The 20,183-nt window shown below is 40.6% G+C and overlaps 2 protein-coding genes across 6 annotated transcripts in view; one reads left to right on the top strand and one right to left on the bottom strand.

Annotated features, from left to right (window-relative positions):
• Positions 1-20,183, top strand: part of TMEM117 (transmembrane protein 117) — a 225,615-nt gene that overhangs the window by 11,800 nt on the left and 193,632 nt on the right. The gene's annotated exons all lie outside the window — the stretch shown is intronic.
• Positions 13,034-19,006, bottom strand: LOC104337506 (P2Y purinoceptor 1). The gene is made up of 2 exons (XM_075428334.1): positions 18,937-19,006; positions 13,034-14,055 (listed from the first exon to the last, which is right to left on the bottom strand). Exons 1-2 carry the CDS (start codon positions 19,004-19,006, stop codon positions 13,034-13,036), a joined length of 1,092 nt encoding a protein of 363 aa, XP_075284449.1.

Raw genomic sequence — 20,183 nt, 5'->3', positions numbered from 1 at the left:
ACTTTGCAAATAGTTTTCTCCATGCCTGCCACTTTGCTTGATGTTCTTGATACATACCACCTTGGATTACTTTGAAGTGGTTTGGGGCTGTGCCTGTATCCCATGGCACCCAAAGGTGGAGCAATTTGTATCTAAATTAGAGGTCACTTCTGTATGACCTATCTGAATACAAAGAATAAAACAGGAGTACTGCTCTCTTGGGGATATCTACAGATTTCCATCTGTTAGGCTGCTGAAAAACCCAAACTTCTCTTGACACCGCGGTTCTGCTTGCTGCGCTAGTGGCACATACCAGCACGAATGCAGGCATGGGTGGTCTCTTGGAGTTGAAGGGGCTGCACTGCAGCACTGCTGCCTGCACACGGTGGGCCCATGACGTACCTGAAAAAGTCTTGCCCTCAGTGCTCTGCCAATACCCACGACCTCTAGAGACCCAAAACCCGGTTTGTCTCAAATGTTATGGTATTGTCATACATTGCTGCAAAACTCTCATTTGGCATTTGGTTTTGTGTCCTCTGGTGGTAATTTGTAAATTTTTAGTTTTTCTGTTTCCACTGATACTGTACAAGTTCCTCCCTGTAGATCAGCTACTTCAGACAAGACTGTTCCCCTGGAACAGTTACACCATTTGCTGCAAAGCACAGGTTCTGCACGCACCTTCTCCTCTGGGTAGTGCCCTGGAAATCAGGTTGGCACCTGATACAATTACATTAGAAGAGCAAAGCTGAGAGCAGGAATTTGCACATTAATTACATTGAGGTATATTCAGTGTAAGTGTATATTCAATCTCTCTTTTTAATTTTTACAGTTACAAACCTATCCCTCAAGGGACATGCCATAAAGCCGTCTTACACTATTTTGTCTTCATGTGGGAAGCCTGTTCCTAGCCATTTCCTTGCTGTGGTGTACTGTGGAAAGGTGAAGACCGCTTCCTCAGAGTGGGAAGAGTGTGTGTATTCCTAAGTATGTCAGTGTCCCCGAAATGTCTTTGGCACTATGAAAGGCACTATTCATTTTGTGACTGAATAATTCATGTTGTTTGAAAATGAACTTTATAACTAGACCTCTCAAGGAGTCTCAGTGGGTATTTTGTGATCATTGTAAATGCCTTAAGACAAAATTTATGGTTATTTTTCAATACATAGAAGATGTACTGAATGTAGTCTAACAAGATATTCCTAAAATAAATGCAACTTCAAAATGAGCAAAGACATTTTTCACCCTGTTGAAGAGGTTTGAATTTGTTACTCTGAGAGGGAAAGGATCTTCTTCTGAAAGAGCTGGAAATGTTCAGCAGCAAAACTGAGAAAGTGCTCCATAACTTCAAGGAAGCAAGTGCCATGTACTGTTTCTGCGTCTGTTCCTTGTTAAGACACTGGTGTCTCAAGATGGAGAGCTCTTTTTTGGCTATTTGAATATTAAGATGCTGTGCACTGCCACGCTGCACGTAAAGCATTCTGGACCTGAAAGCTGCATCATTGACATGTCTTTATTATTTCTCTTTCTCTTAGATGCTGAGCTGTATAAATTATTATCCATCTAAAAGGGGGACAGGCACACCTTTAGAGGTGGAATGCTTTTCTGTAGTAGCATCAGACGTCCCAGGAACAACCTTTTGCCATATTAACAAGTAGAGGTGGGTGGGAGAGGCTTTCATCCCAAACAGTTCACCAGCGCCTTTCTCCTTTGATTAGTTCAATTTTGATCATTCAGACCTGTACAGTGAATCAAACTCTATTTGGGTAGCCTGTAAGCTTAGTTAGCTTTGCCTCTTGCAACAGCCTCTGCACAGCGCTCCAGTGGAGGATTATACTGTGCTTGCTTCCCTTGTGACACTGAAATTTGGGAAAGGCCACGTGCGTGTCTCCTCCCCAGCAGGAAGCTTCTGGGGGGGCTGACCTTAGCTTTTAATGGTTTTAATAGTTTGAACTGCATGGTGAGTTTCTTCCTTCACCATCTCTCAGTGAAAATGGCCTTTCCAATGACTATTGTCTAAGCTAAAAGAGCTGATGAAATCCATGCTCTCAAAGTACACCGAAAGGTTGCATTCCTTAATGGCCACTTTTAGACTTTGTCCAAAGTTTACAGCTGAAGGAGTCAGAATCTTGCCTTAGCCAGTCAGTCCATCCTCATTTCCCCTTTTGCTTTCCCATTTCTCACCAAAATATTACCTAATCCTAGATGACAGAACTTAAAACTCTTCAGACGTCACGCAGGCTGAGGTTTTTTTATTAGAAAAACTGCAATTATTTCAACTCTCAGTTAAGGTTTTTACTGTATATGCGAGGAGCTTACAGAGGCAGCCTGTGTGTACCCAGGGGTTAATCAGGATGCCTTTCTGGATATCAAACTAGGTCTTAACTTGATTGAGGCTCATACAAGGTTGTATATGAGCTATGAATTATTGATCCTTCTATTTCCAGATGCAGTTTGGTGTCCTGATACTGTTGATGTGGAATTAATGTAGATTATGCTTGTGTCTGTATGGTGGTCTTAAGCCTTTTTTTAATGCTGGACCATCCTTCTGCCTGCAGACTTCAGAGAAGTGTGCGAATGTCTCTCTAGGGATGCATTCTGCCCTAAGTTACTCCAGGGATAGGTTTTTCTTAACCTTACAGAAACTGTGGCACTTCACAATGCGTCGGCTCCACCACAGTTTCCATGCCTCACCTTCCAGCAAAGCTGTGTCCTGTTCAGGTAGGATTCAGATTTGTCAAGAAAAAGAGTGATGACAGATCTGTTATTCTCATGCTGTGGTAATGGTTATGACATATGAGGTCCTGCTGTGTATAGCACGGGTGCTTGTTGCAAGTACAGTCTGTGTAAGCAACTGGCCAGAACCACAGTTATCAGGAAAATTAGCTTTAAGAAGCAATTCAGACAGAAATCATTATCTTTCAACAGAGGAGCACCTTCTAGTGGTATTGAATGAATGTGGCAGCTAGTTAAACAGTTATTTTCTCTAAATAATGAGACAGAAATGTGCTAGGCAAAAAACAGGAATGTATATTTCTGTACACTGTTTTTATGGTTATATTGATAATTCCTGTAAAGACAAAGGAAAAAAAACCAAGCCAGAGTAGGGAGAGCGTATATTTGAAAAAAATACAACATTTTTCAATTACAACACTTACTCTGCCAACCTATTAGCTTGCAAGTTTTTTATGCACTCACCGTTAAATAGTATTTTTATGTGTTCTACTGTGGAACATATCATCCTTTGGCTTTTTTTAGTAATGAACATTTCGGTTTATTATATATCTGATTTAGCTCCAAAGAAAATTTGCTGTGGAACTGTTATTTTGTCGAAAGTTCCACTGATTGTTAACACAGTTTCTCCATCCAGTTTATTTCTAGTAAAGATACATGTCTCAGTATCATATTTGCCATGGTTACATACTTCTGAAAATAGCATAGTATCAAATGATATAAAATTCAATTTTTCCAGAGTTACTACTAAATACAGTGGATATGGTAGTTTAGCTGATACTGTGGATTTCCACTCTTTTAATTTGTAACAATTGTAAATAATCTGAAATATTGTAAATAATTCATAACAAAAAGTAAATAATCCTTTTTGTGCACCATTCATAGAAATGAATGATGTGCTATTTCTAGAAAGGCAATATTAGGATTAATGAACCATGCTTAATATTGTGTCATTGCAGGAGTTTTGTTTTGTGCATTTGTGGAAGCCATTGGTATAAAACAGATATTCATACTCAGATTTTCATTGGGTTCCTTTGAATTTTGCAACTGTGTGAAAAAATGTCAAATATAAAAAGTCCAGTTTTCAGGTGGTTAAAAGAAGACATAACTATAGTTTTGCTTTTTAATTCTGTAAACATAATCCTGTGTTATGAAAGTAGGGAACTTGATCTATTTTTCCTGAAGAAATTTTTCAACATCTGGAAACTTCAGCCCAAAGTTGAAATAGGTCTTGTGAACATTTCAACCAGCAAAAGCTTATTCCGTATCGCTTGTTTTGATTGTGCCATTATGAAATAGGTTCGTTGAAATAACTAGCATTTTTGCATCCTCCATCCCATGGTAGGAGGCAAAGGGGTGGTAAGACAACTGGAAACCTGGGGCAAGGTTAATGGAGTTGGGGTTTTGTCATCTGCTTCTGTAACAGCGAGCACAATATTTTGCAAAATACTGCAAGCGCCACACAGCCCCGTTAGAAGTACGACTGCCTGACCCTGAGGCTGGTTTGGGTCTGGTAGAATAAGAATGAGCTTTCATGCAGTAAGGAATGCTAATGCTGATGCAGGACTCCCTTTTTGGTGCTCATCTAGACAAATGTCTGTCTGGACACGTGTGCAGATGCTAGTTGAGAATTCTATAGTGTATGAAACAATAGTTTACACCGAGTGTGAAAGCTCTGAGATCTAAGTGCGTTCCCCCCTGTTTCATTGTAGGCTGGAGAGCCGTCTTGGTTGTCGTTGGGATGTACTTCCTCTGGGTCCCAAGACATCGATTCTCCACTTGCCTTCTGTGTTTGAAACGCAAACACGCTCTGTGACCCCCGGGGTGCCTGTTGCGGAGGTTTAGTCATGGTGTCCAAAACAGACAGCATAGTTGCGAGTATTTATTGAAAACAAGAAATAAAACAAGACCCATGCTTAATCCGTACATGGTGAAATGAAATCAGAAAGCCATCCCTGGTCAGGGTTTCTGTTGTTGATACATATTTTACACCTCCAGTTAGAACTGGAGAGAGGGAACCTCCTGTATGTGAGCTCGCATCTACTGGGGCAGCCTAGAGAGTGGTGTACTCTGTTCTTGACCAGGAGGGAGGGAGTCTAGCTCTTTCTTTTTTTTTTTTCTTTTGAAGTATTAAAATGAGCATTGTTTCGCTTCCTTTGATACACAAATTCTTTTTGTTAGGACAGCTGCTCTCTCCTGTATTTGACTGACCAAGTGACTACTTTTTTTGCCTCAAGGAAATGTAAATCTCCGTGTTTTTTCTTGTGCTCTCTGCCAGTCTTTGATGGCTCAGCATGCAGGCTTCCTTTTGAGCCTGATGTTCTCCACACTGAGTCCCAGAGACAGTGTTGGTTGCCTTAGTCCCGTAGAAAATCTCCGGCAAAGCTTGTGGTCAGATATAAATCTCTTCTGAGTTCCAGTTCAGCACTGGGCTTAGTTGTGGGGGGCTGTTCTCTGTCGACCTCTGCTGCATGTGTTTGATAGAAAGGGGCACTGCTCATTCACATCAGACTGGAGGTTTATTATGCATATTGGCTATTATTTAAATATATTAAATTATTTACATATAAAACAGTGTTTATATTTTTATATGTTTATATTAAAGTCAGGTTTGTATTTTACTGTGCCATAATACTGCATTTTGGACCACTTACTGCAATGACAATTTGTAGACCTGTAGATGTTCCTGGATGGACGAAGATGAATTCTGCTTTGTTTTCTGACTCAAAAAATGGTTTATAAATGTTTATTTAAAAAGGCCGCATTATAGATTGTAAGCAACTCCATTTTTTGTTAAAAATAAGCTTGAGAATCAGTTTCACTGCAGTTTCAGAAGAAAAGAGCAAACAATTTGAAAAAAAATTGAAATAATTATTTTGGCAAGTCATTACAGAGTATCACTGAACTGATACTGAAAAAGAGAGATTACAGCACTGCCCTTCAGAGCTCAACAGCAGCTCTATATAGGATACAAGTACTGCTATGTTTCTTTTATCTACTGTGAAATTTGGATTCCAATGAATCCAAAGAAGGAAAATGTAGTTTCTGTTACACACCATATATAAGGTGATGAAACATTGTAGCTCTAAAAGGAGAAAAAGAGGAGGATCATGAAATTACTTTTATAGGTTTGGCAGTTAAAAAGCAGGTTTCTTAAAAATGCTGAGATTTCTTAAAGAATAAAGGGTGCAAAAATTAATTAATACCTACATGCCCTCTAACCAACTTTTCTTTTGTTATGCAGTAAGGGTATATGAAGAGAGGAAATTTTTTATCAGTCACGTTCATTTTATAACCTGGGTTACAGTGACATAGAATTAAAAAATCTGCACTTCAAGAACAAACGAGTTAGCATTTTCTATTGCTAACTCAGGGTTTAAAGTTGCTTCCCTACTAAAAAATATTCTAAAACATTATAGGAAATCAATATCTGTTTTTACAGGTTTTCCTTTTAACTGCATCAGCACAATTGTCTAAACCTGAAGTAATAACATCAATAAGAATAAAGTCTATAATTAAAATTATATGTTAAATCTCTATACTGGAAATTGACAGATGCAGAAAAATTCTGAATTAAGCCTGGCTACACACTGTAATTCTGGCATAGCTTTAAGTCTTCCCATATTACCTGCATTTTACAGCTTTTCTCATAACAGCAGCTCGAGGTATTGCATCTGGGTAATAGTAATGACATTGATGTAAAGCAAAGAGGGAGATGTGGTGCCTTTATGGATCTCCACAGCGTTCGGTACAGCAGATGGCACTGGCCATTGCCACCCTCCTCTCCATTGTCTTCGGGTAACCACTAAGCAAAAGAAAATGTCAGCCCTTTCCCTGCAGCCGCAGAAGTCCATTTTCCTGTTCTTATTCTTGTGTTAAAAGATGAATGTGCATTCTTACGAACATTTGTATTTCTGTTCTTTTTTCTTTGAGGAATAGCAAGCAGTCTCTAAGGACTATGTGGCGTTTTAGAGGAAGGGAGAATGCTCTGTGTTTCACCTGCATTTGCTCACCTGGGGTTTCTAGTTCACGCCAGGCCCCTGAGACCACCCAGGTCAGGTAAGACAGGCTGCACAAGAACTCCAGTGGAAAGATGTCTGGCTACTGATACCTGTCTGGTGACCGGCATTGGCTGAACTGGTGGGAAACTGGAGATCCTAGGTTCCTGTTGCCCTAGCACACGATGTACTTTGCGAGGACATCGCTCTTCTAGCTAGGTCGGTAGCTGAGACCTTGAATGTGTATCTTTTGTGACATTAGGCTGCGTTTCACCTTAGACTGCAAAAGCTGAGAACTGCAGTGCCCACTGACTGAGGTTCACCTTCCCTAGCCAGAGGAAGCCTCATCCATGCTGAAGAGGCAGGGCCTGAGCTGGTAAGAGGTGAGCTGGGAGAAGGCCCTGCCTCTGCGTGGGGGCCAGCATGTCCCATCACCTCTGACTGTGGGCCCCAGGCACAGCGTGAGGACGCTTGGCAGCCCTGAGACTCGGATGATTCTCTAAGGCAGGAGCAGAGGAGCCGTGTTTCCCTGCAAGGCAGGTGGGTGGACTTAGCCACATCATGTGTCTCCACTGGGGTTCCTCCAGCTGCAGAATCAGTCTGGGCGTACTTCTGCCTGAAGAGCTTCGGCTTCCACTGATGAAAGCAGTGCACAAAGGTGAAGTATTTTAACCGCCTTGTGGTACTGTTTGTCATAGCTGTTTGCCAAGTCAGGTGTTTCTGAGGTGTGGAAAAGAAAAACTTTGATATCAGAAGACATTAATTTGTGCATACTGAAGAGAAAACCAAACTTTCAGGAACATCTGAACTTTTTTGTTTTAAAAAGGTAAGCTCGTGTCTTAGTAAGTGAAAATTTCAGGTAGTTTGTCTGTGAGACAAAAGTATTGCAAAGACAAATGGAGAACAGTGGCTGTGTAAAGATGGCTTTCCTTACAAAGGCCAAAGCTTTCCCAGCATTGGGACATTTGTAGCAAAATTTACCTCTTCAACTTAGAAGTTATTGTTTTAACAATTTTTGCTTACAAAACAATGCTGAGTTTACAGCAGTAAATGTGAAAGTTGTTTCTCCGACCACAGCTGAGCACATGCGTAAACAGTCAAATCTTTCAGGCCATGGTCTATTTTTTATTAATCTAATGTATTACAAAGATGTCCATCACTGTAATATCTCAGAATCTAGATATGGTACATGAAAGCTACCCATACCTTGCAGTCAGTTTTGTAGACCAATACATTATTACAACATTCAATAATGTGTTCGAGCTCTTAACATTTTGGCATTTAATTGGATACCGTGTCCTCAGATTTAATCCAAAGATCTGTTAGAGACAAGTATTGCAACGTACTTGTCATAGTAGAAGATGTTGACTTTGGCTCTTAGTTGTTCAGTTTATTGTTCACTTATTGTAGCAAAATGGAATAAACTTATTTAATTTTATGTGTTTATGTCATTGTATCTGGGGAGTATTATAATAAAACATTTTAGGAGCATATGTTTCCAAATAAAAATATGACCAAGTAAATACGAACAGATGTCTTGTGCCTTTTAACTCTTATTCTGTGGAAAACCTATTATTTCAGTAGGACAACATTAGCATTAGTTCAGCCTAGTTGAACAAAAACACTTTAAAAAGGTGTGTTTAATTGATTATAGAATCACTTATGAACAGGCAAACAAATGTCTAGAAGCCTTGTCAGCTACTAGGGTGTATTCATAACTGAGTATCAGGGGAGACATGAATAGCGGAGGGTAAGAGAGGGAAGGGTTTTTGATGAGTTTTGTGTCCTGAATATGATTTTTGAAGATTACCTAGTGCCTTTAGACTTAGCCCAGCAGGCATGTTGTGCGAGATGCCCAGGCCGAGAGAATGGACAACAGAGGCACTGTGACACAGATACTTTTTGTAGTAATGTCCCCATCATATTTTTCCCTTCTGTTCTTCATTATTCGGGGTTGGTTGGGAATAATCTTTTCAGAAGCATAAGGTGGTTTCTTTGCTTTTCCTTCCTCTTTCTCTCTTATATGTGCAAGTACCTTGGGACCTCTGTTGTAGACGGCTTTATTGATAGAAAATTAATGAGATTTATATCCACAACAACCCTATGCAATGCACAAGAACCACATGCAACGCTATAGGCTGGGGGAGGAGTGGCTGGAGAACTGCACGGCGGAAAAGGACCTGGAGGTACTGGTCGACAGCTGGCTGGACATGAGCCAGCAGTGTGCCCAAGTGGCCAAGAGGGCCAACAGCATCCTGGCTTGTGTCAGGAACAGTGTGGCTAGCCAGAGGTGATTGTGCCCCTGTACTCGGCCCTGGTGAGGCCACACTACTGTGTGCAATTTTGGGCCCCTCACTACAAGAAAGACGTTGAGGTGCTGGAGCATGTCCAGAGAAGGGCAACAAGGCTGGTGAGGGGTCTAGAGCACAAGTCTTATGAGGAGCAGTTGAGGGAACTGGAGTTGTTTAGTCTGGAGAAGAGGAGGCTGAGGGGAGACCTTATTGCTCTTTGCAACTACCTGAGAGGAGGTTGCAGTGAGGCAGGTGTTGGTCTCTTCTCCCAAGTAACCAGCAATAGGACAAGAGGAAGCGGCCTCAAGTTGTGTCAGGGGAGGTTTAGATTGGGTATTAGGAAAAATTTCTTTACTGAAAGAGTGGTCAGGCATTGGATCACTGCCCAGGGAAGTGGTTGAGTCCCCGTCCCTGGAGGTGTTCAAAAAACGTGTAGATATGGCAGTTTGGGACATAGTTTAGTAGGCATGGTGGTGTTGGGTTGACAGTTGGACTTGATAATCTTAGAGGTCTTTTCCAACCTTAATGATTCTATGACTTTATGTCAGATTGCATCCTGCTACAGAAACAGACGTGGAGACAAAGATTTGCTTTTGTAACACAGTTTATTCCATATCTTTCTTTCAGTGGGACACAAAAAGGAGCAATGCAGAAAAATGGATTTTACTAGAGTTTCAGAGTCTGGTTTGTCCCTTGTTCTGCAGGTGAGCCCGTAACAGTGAACTGAGGAACTAGGACACCCATCTTACTCAGTCCTGCATAAGTGAACTAGAGGAGTCTCCAGGTTGCTCCTTCTTGTCCCCAGCGAAGCATTTAGAGCAGGGCTGCCATCCATGCTGCCTGGATCTCTTGCTGATATGCTTGGGGTCAGGGAGGGTCAAAGGGTACGCCGCAGATAGCAGTATCATTTTGATACGTACTATTTCATGGCAATTTTTACCTTCTGAGCTGGCTGAGATCTGGATTCTCACCTGCAACAGCAGGTCCCTGCCTGTTTGCTTCCCTGGTCCTTCCCTGGTCACTGGCACTGAACAGCAAGCGCTCCCTGATGCTCTCCCAGGCCCGGGATGGCAACTGCTGGTGTTGTTCCGACATGTGTGCCCTGGACCGTGCAGCTCTTTGGGAGGGCGATGCTGACAGAAAGTAAAAAGCATCTCATTTTGCATCTTCCGCTGTGAGTATACTGCATAGTTCACACTGAGAATATAAAGGTTGTTCAGTTAAATGTGTTTTATGTTTTGATTACCTGAGCAGAATGAAATTTTTTCCTAGCTTTTTTTTTGAGTCAGACTCTCCCATTGACTTTAAAGCATTTCCTTACTGTTGCCATAGTTTTGCTTTTTACACCCTGAAACAGACAGAGAAGCCCTAGACTTTGCTTGAGAATCTCTGCAATCTGCATTAATGCTGCTTGCAAAAAGCATTGCATGTGAATTGTGGAAAGTTTTTCTGTGAAGCTTTTTGGTTACTGTATTCATCTTGAGCTCACTGGAGGCTTTCAATCCAAGCTTTAATTGAAATTTTTAATTTTATTCTCGCCAACTTTGGGTGCTTGTGAGCACAGGCTGCATTCATAGGTGTTGTAAACGCAGCTCTTCAAGAGGAAACAATTCCAAAATTTTCCAAAATCAAGAAGTGTCTTTGATAGTGTTTTTCACAATTTTTTCTGAGGTCAGTGCTTCTTTCCTCATTAACAACAAAAGATCGTTCTGTTGACACTTGCTTAATATGTAATAGTAGCATTAACATCTATATAGTAGTTATTATACAGTGAGAATAAAATGATCTGTCTGAACAGAGGATCAACTGGTTTGCTATTAAAAATCTCTAGAAAATTTAGAGAAGCTGCTGGTCTAAGTCGTTGTTGTGTCTCCTGAAAGAGCTCACGTATTAGAAGCCCTGGCAGGTAAAATCTGAGAATCTCTACTTCCCAGAGGTGTGAAGTTATCTTTTCTAGCCCAGGACCACAGTGAGTTTTCATGTTTTAATTTTGTGTGTAGAAAAGTGCATTTTGATTTCACATTGAATTTTACCCAGCCTAAACACACATAAACTAACTTGCTGAAAAGCAGTACTGAGGTGGAGAAAGGAGAGAGAAACTACCTTTAAAGATAGATTGAAAGATAAAAAAGGCAAGTGTTTGATTTTGGAAATAGCTTAGTGTTTACAGTCTTGGGTGCAATCTGGTGGGATCAACAAAGTCATGTAGCCCAGAGCTTCACACTAATCTTCCTGTGCTATCATTTTTCATCCTGAAAGCACATTTGTCACTGAATGGCATTGACGTTGTTTCTGTATCAGTCTGATATGTAAGTGTAAGTTATAGTAGGTAATTGCTGATGGGTGCCCATTCATGGGTTAAAAAGATACACTTCTTAAGGAAGCCAATGCGTTGTTAATAACCCTGTCATGTTTCCAGCAGACAAGTCATGCATTAAAAAAAAAGTGAATGTTTTTCTTTTAAAATAAGAGAAATTGAAAGATTAAGAAAGTATCAAAGGAAAAAGACAGCACTTACAATGAGATGAGTACATAACTCCCCTGCACAGAACATAGGAAAGCAATTTTGCTACGAGATTCTGAGTTTGCTAGCAAATCCAAACACACGTAGTGTTTCATATTATCAGGACCTGGTTCTTCATTTCATCTCACAGTTATAGACAATTAAAAACCCATTGTTCTAGATATTATCTATACATATATATTTACTCAGTGCAATTGAAACATACAACAAGAGAGATTTAATATCCTCGTAGAATAGAATCATTTTCACATAAAGACGTGTGAGGACAAAGTTATATAGAAACTATGGAAATTAAAGAATTAAGACACTGTACAAAATATATTAAAAAGTACTTTGTCATTAGTAACTTCTGAAAACATGCTCACTGATACATGGGCTTTTGTAATTATTAAGGTAGTGTGTGGGACTTGGCAAGAAAGCAGGTCAGCAGGTGCTTGATTATGGAACATGATTATTTTGCTCATACAGTGCGTTGAAAGAACATGTATTTAATGACTCTTGAAGGTGGATGTTCTGATGACTGTGTATTGAGCTGTTTGAATGATTAAAATTCACTGTACACTAATTACCTTGAACTGTCCTGGAGCTGTGATGCTAAGACCCTAAATGAACAGGAGAAGGAGCACTCCTGTGTAGCAGCGTCTCTTACTCGCAGCTCAGTCACCTCTGTCTTTCAGAACTTTTCCTGTGCACACTTCTCCCTGTTGATGAGTTCAGAGTTTGTGGCAGAACCACATGCTCCCCTCAAGCAGAGCACTTACGAAAAAGAGCTGTAACTACCCGGGGTGGGGGGGACACCACTGGTGTCCCTTGCCTATGGGTTTGGAACCTGTGCTGCCTGGCGGAAGGCTTAACAGAGCTCTTCAGTCCTTGCTTGTTTGCTTCGTGAGCAGATTCACTCTGGCTCTGACTGTCCCCAGGGACTTTATCTTACTACTTATTTTTTGTTTGTTTGTTTTCGGAAATGTGCTGCTCTTATGAAGTTGCCCTGGCAGTGTCAGTGGAACTCCAGTGCGAGCAGCATTAAAATGAAGTACTTGTAGAAAGCCTCTCTGCAAATGCTTGAGAAGTTCAGCTGTAAGCATCATGATTGTTATGAATTGCACAATCCAGTCACAGTTGCAAACAGATGAAAATGTAATTAGCAGAAACTATAAGAAGGCTCCTCAACCCTGTGTGCTCTTAATCTTACTGTATTTTTCTGGCCAAGAATTAAGGTACCTACTTAAAACTTTTCTTGATTGTTCATTCTATCTTGCAAGTACATACAGGTTGGAAGTGCCATTTCACAATAAATTAAGGTATATTTATGACAAGAATATTTAAAATGCCAATTCTATAAAGCTAGGAGTTGCTAGTGTTTCTTTTCACAGTAAGTTTTACTCTGCATTGCTGTGTATTCTTGCTTGTTCAAGAGATTGCTGTACAATACAGGAGACTAAATTTTAAACGGGTCTGATGACACAAAGCCAGATGGGCAGTGGGAGGTGCGTGTCTTTGTAGACTGGTGTTTAAGTCATTGCTCTTGGGGACAGGGTGATATCCTTTACCCTTCCTGTCAGACAACAGCAGCACTGGTGTTTGGGATGACATTTTATACTTTTAATTCTTTGATAGAATGTCTTATTTGCTACCGTAAAAATGATTGGGTCAAGGCAACTGTTGATGCTGCAGATGATCTCTGTGACATTGTAAATGGCACGTAGTGTGCTTATGTTCCCACAGGGTGGTTGACAATTAATTTTGTAAATTAGTACCACTATCATCATAACGTGATAAGGTATGAAAGAAACAGCAAACACAATCATAGCGGCGGAAATCAGTAACAGAGGTCTAACGAGTCTGTTCCTTCTTTGCTGGCGTTTACTGAGTTCTAATAATGCTTTGAGAGTCAACATATAGCATGTAAAGATGACTGTGACTGGAATTAGGAATCGCAACACAATCTTGGAGAGCGTGAATGGTGCTGCAAATTGTAACAGTCCTGCAGTGCCATCCAGGGAGTCTGTGAGGCCGTATTGTCTTCCAGCTGCAACTGTGTAGTAGATCTCCGGCATTGACGCAATCACTATGAAGATCCATACTGCGATGGTACAGGACATGGCCTTTCCTTTGTCCCACCATGTTAATGAAGTGATAGGATGGACAGCACCTACATACCTGTCAAAACTGATGAGGGTCAGGAAATAGATGCTTCCATAGATATTAATACTAAAAAATAGTCTTATGATGTGATAAAATGCTTGATTGGAATAGGCATTTAACTTCTGGAGACTATAATACACTGAAAAAGGTGCCATGAGAGTCCAAGTCAAGTCACACAGTGCCAAATTGAAGAGAAATATGATATTGGTAGTCCATGTCTTCATGCAGTACACATAATGTCGTAGTGCAAGTATATTGCCTAGAAATCCCCCTAATAAAGTGAAAAGGCAAACCAGAATCAGCACATAACAGTACCACTCCATATTAGGATTTCTCTTGCAAATGAAAACAGTGCATGTGCCATTCATCATCTTTCCTTGGAGTATGCCTGAAGGGAAAAGAGAGACCAACAGCTTTTCAAATAAAAAATGAGTTAGATTAATTTAAAATTCAAAACTTTTAAGTTACATCCAGAATGTTTGAACCAGCAAAAGATTTCCGAATATGGTATGATGTACAAGCTTTCCTCTATCTGAAAAAAAGGTGAATTCCAAGTAGGTAACACTTAAAGCTTACTCCACAATGCCAGCACAGGCAGATCTTCATGAAGTATTATCCAAACCTTTATATTCATTCCTCTCTAATATTTAGTGTGATGTATGATAGATGAGAGAAAAAAAGCACGCACCCTCAGTAACAGCAGCATCCCCTTGCCCACCAGTGTATCTGTGTCTATCTTTGGAAGAAGCAGAGGAGAGGACGGAAGGATGGTGATTTCCCACGCTCATTGCATCCTTGCTTTGATTGCCTTGAGTCTCCAGACTGGACCTAGAGGCACGTGCAACGTGGGCAGCTGCACAGTGGGCTGTATCCAGCAGACAGCATCAACACAAATCAGGATGAAATCCTGCTTGTGGTGAGGGCCACAGCAACCTTTCTATCTAAAGCGCTAGACAAACTGCTGTTTTGCTTCTTTTTCTTTGACTTTATTCTGTAAATGAGTGTCCCAGGCTAAAAGCATTGTGCTTACGCTAGGGTTAGAGAGAATTCAGTTTGTCTCACTCATGGCCCAGTTTGTATCATTGCCCGTAGTGGAGTATCTAGAATGTAGGTCTGCAGTGTATTTTTCAAAGCCTGGTTTTAATGCTTGTAAAGTCTTAGGTTTAATCCTGATGATTTTGCACTCCTAACGAAAACAAAATAAAGGCTGGAATATTCTGCCAGAATGAGCTGTCACCAATTGCAGTTATGTTTCTACAACCTCTCTCCAAACAATGCGGCAGATGCCAAACTGTAAGGTCTGTCCAAGTAGGAGCTTTGTATGAGGGTCATCCAAGTAGCAGTTTATAGAGCAGAGTCCACTGCAGTGCTTGACAGGATGACAGGATAAAATTTTACTCAGTACAAACCACACTTTGAATGGAATAAATTACTTTTTCAAAATGTTATTGATTCCATGAAAATTTTCTAACATCTTCAACCATTAAGTTGATAGTAGTGGTTTGGAATGTAATGTTTTGCTTTCATGTCAACCTTAATATGACTTTTCCAAAGGTATGTTCACAGACACAGGTCAAAATATAACAAACACGAACTACAGTGAAGACCTGCTAAACAGAGACTGCATCGTTGTGCTTTCCAAATTTATGGTTCGCCCAGGCAGTGAACTAACAAAAAGCTAGTTGGGACTGTACTCAATGAAGTTAGGAAGGAAGGCTGTTTCTCTAGAAGCTCACTGACAAAAGCGGTCAAATGACTTTCCTGAAAGTGAATGTGGTCAGAAAGCCATCTGTTCTACTCACAGTGTATTTCACAGGTGGGGAATGTTTGCTCTCTAAATGCATTTTGTAAAGTATTGAAGGACTGTACTTTAACCTAGGGTAGCTGTACTCTTTCCCTACTCTTCTCCATAGCCTTTGTGGATATAAAAAATTACACAAACTTTGTGTAACCTTTTTCTTCAGCTGAATTTTGTAAGATACCCCTGTAAATTCTTTAAAATGTAGCCACCATGATAGGTACAATACAGTTAGTAACATTTTATTATAATGTGTTCAATTAAAAGGGATTTGAATATGTGTAGGAAAGTTATCTTTTCCTAAAGTCCTCTTGACTGGAGGTCATGTGCGCTTTGAATTAAATGGTTTTTGATACCTTTCTGTCTTCCTTTTCAATAATTATGAATGAAGGCAAGAAGCACTTAATTCCAAGTTGTGTTGGCGGTATAAATAAGCCCTGAAGCTGCTACAAACAGCATAGCCATAGCTGCATGAGGGAATTGTAGTGCTGGGTTCTTGATCGCATCACGCTCCTGGAAAAGGTCGACAGGTAGGTCTAAATGGAGAGAGGCAGACAGCTGTGCCACCTGCTCCACTTTGCTGTGTCTTGGCTGGATAAAGCCTGGATGTGTGGCCTTGTCACTGTGTTAGGGCAGTTACAGACCTGAACTAACAAATTGCCTGTCCCCTTCATCACCTTCAGTTTACTGGACTGCACTCAGAGTTGAGGTATATGAAGTTACTTAGGATGCTGGGGTGGACTGGAACTGCACAGCTGGATAAGGTGCATTTGGAGCTCAGAAAGTCGTTAGAAGATATGTCTGTCTTTCTGTAGGCATTTCCCATGTGTCTTCCTTGGGATTCATGTTTGGAATTTCTAAAATATTCTTACTGTCTCTTATTAATTCTTTATATTATAGTAGAGCTTAGAGGCTGTAACCAAGACTAGATTCTTGAAACAGTGTGCCTTGCAATTGGTGTGAGCGATGTACAGGGTGGATGCAGGGGAACCTGTGCAGAGATGAAAAGAACCTTTCCTGAGGTAACCTAATTAGCAAGAGAAGAACACAAGAGGTTTGACTGCCAACTTAATGCTGTAACAAGAACTCCTGGCCTGCCATCAGAAGAGTTTGAAGACTGTTCCACAGTCAGGACTCAGTTTCACTGCATGTGAGTAGACATAGTCAGCATGCCCTGCTATATCCTGAGGCCGCTGGAGCTACCCTGATGTCTAGTAGATCAGCATATGTGCTGTAATAATTTTCAGAAGTGACATGTTTTCTGTATCAGACAACAGCAAGTTTTCTGTCTACCGTCTTAGCACCAGCAGAATTACTCAAGCTATAGGATGTGACTAGATCATCTTCACAGTTCAAGTCCAAAATTTTGCATTTTGGTAGTTTAAGAAACTTGCGTCTTTTGAACATTACTGTGTTCACTTCTCAGTCCATGTATTCTTAAACAAAGCCAGCCAACACACATACACGCGTCTTAGCAGTGGCAGAATGAGCAACAGCACCATAGCATTATACTTGTCACAGATGAGGAGTTGCGTATGGTGTCAGTGCTGACTAAGAACAGACTTGCCAGACTTTGATGAAAGTAGGATTGGGCTTTCAAGGCTAAGAAATAATTCCCATTTATTGAGCTTAATTTTTCAGCTGAACAGTTTCAGCCATTAATGGAGATGACCATGAACATCAAATGGACAGAAAGAGCAATCACATGATGGGGCATCCAAAATTAAAGGAATACCTTTGATTTGATGAAAGGCTTGATATTAGAATACTAGACATATGCCTAGGAAAGGGTTGAAGTTTATGGACTCCATCACTCATAATTAAGACAAGAAAGCATGCTAAATTCATGGGTAAGAATTTTATGTTTCTCCTGTAAGAAGCAGACTAATGAATCCAACCATCTTATGGGCTGTGGGTCTTAAGATGCTAGAAGAGTTTTAATTTTTAAAAAACTGACCTGTTTGATTGACTCAGTTGTTGTACCTGCTTACTGGGTTGTCTGTTCTCTTGGACCTGAAAGAAATGTGGCTTAGGTCTGTGACCCTCTGACAATGAATATCTACAAGCTCCTCTGTTTTTGTGCCCGGCAGCATTTGCACACTGTTATGGAAAGTTGGGAGGGTTTCAGCTGATGAGCTGATTTACTGCCTGGTTTCCTGCAGAGCCCTAAATCCTGGAGTCTTTACTTCCATGTGTCCCCCTTGTACCTGTGATGTGGCCTCCAAAGCCTTGGAGTAGATAGACCTTGTTTCTGTGAAAAATTACTTTTGGAGGAAACTTATTCTGGAGCTAAGAAACATTGTGTCACTGAAAAGAATCTTGATTTGGGTATATAGCTAATTGTAGCTCACAGTTTATCAGTGGTAGTCATTCATATGGCATTTAACTTGTATGTGCAAAGTTCCATCAGGTTTAGCACGACTTTATTTAATAGATGTTTAATTTTGTATGTGTAAATATATCCTAGGAGCCATGTTCTTCCCTGTTATACCTGTGGGGTTTTTTTGACATTTTTAACAAGGTAATAGTAAGCAATTAATTTGGTCTGAAGTAAAGGATTAAGCTGAGTTAACAGCATATTATATGTAATTTTATTCCTTATCTTTGTATCTTTGCACCTCTTTACCCCTTGCTCCTTTTTGCTTGTTATTCTTTATAGTAGAAGTCCTGATTTTATGTTGACTGTTCTGTTTGTTGGCATTACTTTGAGAATTTTGTTTGCCTGTTCGCAACTGTGTTTGAATCTAGTGTAAATCTATGCCAGTTACCAGATAGGTTTTCCTCATTTCTAACTATTCATACACCAACATATTTCTGTTACATGGCCTCTCAAAGCGTACCCTTTTAGCTCATCTTATCAAATTAATACATCATTTTGCAGGTAATCCTGGGTTTTGTTATAAAAATACCAAGCATTATTTGCATAAAAATATGTACATTTTTTACTTTAATATCTGTTAGGTAATCATCTCATGCATTCCCTTTTTATGTTCAGCTGAATTGATATGAAAGGATATAATGCAATGTGAGTATTAAGCAGAACATTTCACATATTTTAGTTCAACTGCATTTAGCATATTACACATACTGGTACAATGGGAACAACAAGTAATATACAGCAGTATTTGTATACAATTAGGTAAGTAGACTGTGCTAATATCCAATTACTTTCTTCTTAATGACTCTATCTGTATTGTGATTAAGCTACTGTATCTTTCATTAAAAAATAGTGTTGCTGTGCTTGCTTGAGAGTTAATGAAGTCCTGTATGGCAAACATAAGATACAGTAGAAAGATAGGTAAGGTGTAAGAATAAGCTTACCAAAGACAATATTTGTGAAAAAGTACTTTAAAAAATATGAAATTTATACATGTGTGTATATATTAATCAGTGTGTAATAGCTAAATAGGGAAAATTATATTGCTTTGGAGAATGCAGGTGCAATTAGTACTTAATAAATCTTTCTCTTACCTGTTTTAGAAAAGTTGGAATTATCTATGTTACAGAAGTCTAGATAGCCGGCTGTGCTTTTCCTCTCCATTACTCTGGACTTTCTAAAATCACACCTTTGTTTTGCGAGGAGTGTTTTTAATCCAAGGTTTCAGTGACGTTCCGTATGCAATGGCAGCTCTTCAGAGAGCAGGTGTCAAACTGCGAGGGAGAGATCTTTTATAATTAAGCCCCTCCTCTCAGCAAGTCGGCATGAATTGCTATTGCCATAGCAGCCTCTGCTTCCTTTTTAGGGAAGGACAAACTTCTGCACATCACCGTCTAGACAGGCCTGGGACTGTCATTGTTTCCAGGGGTGAAAGAGAAGAAGAATATAGGGGCTTGGGGCATGTATGTGTGTGTTTGCACTATCGCTTCCCCCTTCTTCACTGCCAGAATCCTTGTTATTGCTGCCCTACTGCTGGACTGGTCCATGGACCTATGTTGCTCTCATCCCATCACAGGGCTTGGTTCACCCCACCTACATACCTATCACTTCTACTGCTCCACAGTTCCCACCTTGTTGCAAAATCCCCGCCCTGTCAGACAACTCCCGTCCTCCAACTCTGCTTACTTCAGAGCTCAAATCCTACCTACCACTTCAGCCTGTAGCCCAGGTCTGCTCCAGGTTCTTCAGTCTTCCTGCCCCAAACCTGCATCTCCAGTCTTCAGCGGCACAACACCGGTCCTGAGACCTTCCTGTTTCATTCCCTGAATGAACACCTATTTCTTACTCATTTCCCCCACGTTGCAGCTCCACCATGTGTCCAGCCCTAATCCATGCTGAAACTGGAGTTTTCATCCCATAGGTCCCCCTTTCCCACCCACTCTCCTGAGTATTGTATTGCTCCCAACCCAATCCCATCTCCTCACCAACCTATGCCAGAGCATCAGAGAGTCTGTTTCCCTTCTTCCAGCATAAAGTACCCATTTCTCCATCCTACAATTATGAAAGGCTTCATGCCCTCGAGTCCATTCAGGTCCATTCAAGAGCTCTGGCTTCCTAATCACATTTCCCAGCCCTTTGCAGTCTCCCTGTTTCCTTCTCACCAACCCGTACTGGAAACAGCACCTCGGTTCCCTCAGGTTTCTACTTTCGATTTTGCAGTTCAACTTCACCTCTCGGGGACTGCCTCCATCCCAGACCATTCCACTTCTCATTCTGCTATGTCACCTCTCTTGATACTTCCTGTCCAGCTCCTCATCTTTGTTCTGTTCTCCCTGTTTTG

This window comes from Opisthocomus hoazin, chromosome 8 (assembly GCF_030867145.1).
Source record: "Opisthocomus hoazin isolate bOpiHoa1 chromosome 8, bOpiHoa1.hap1, whole genome shotgun sequence".
Lineage (NCBI taxonomy): Eukaryota > Metazoa > Chordata > Aves > Opisthocomiformes > Opisthocomidae > Opisthocomus > Opisthocomus hoazin.
Note: the sequence above shows the minus strand (reverse complement) of the source record. Positions and strands in the feature narration are given on the sequence as shown.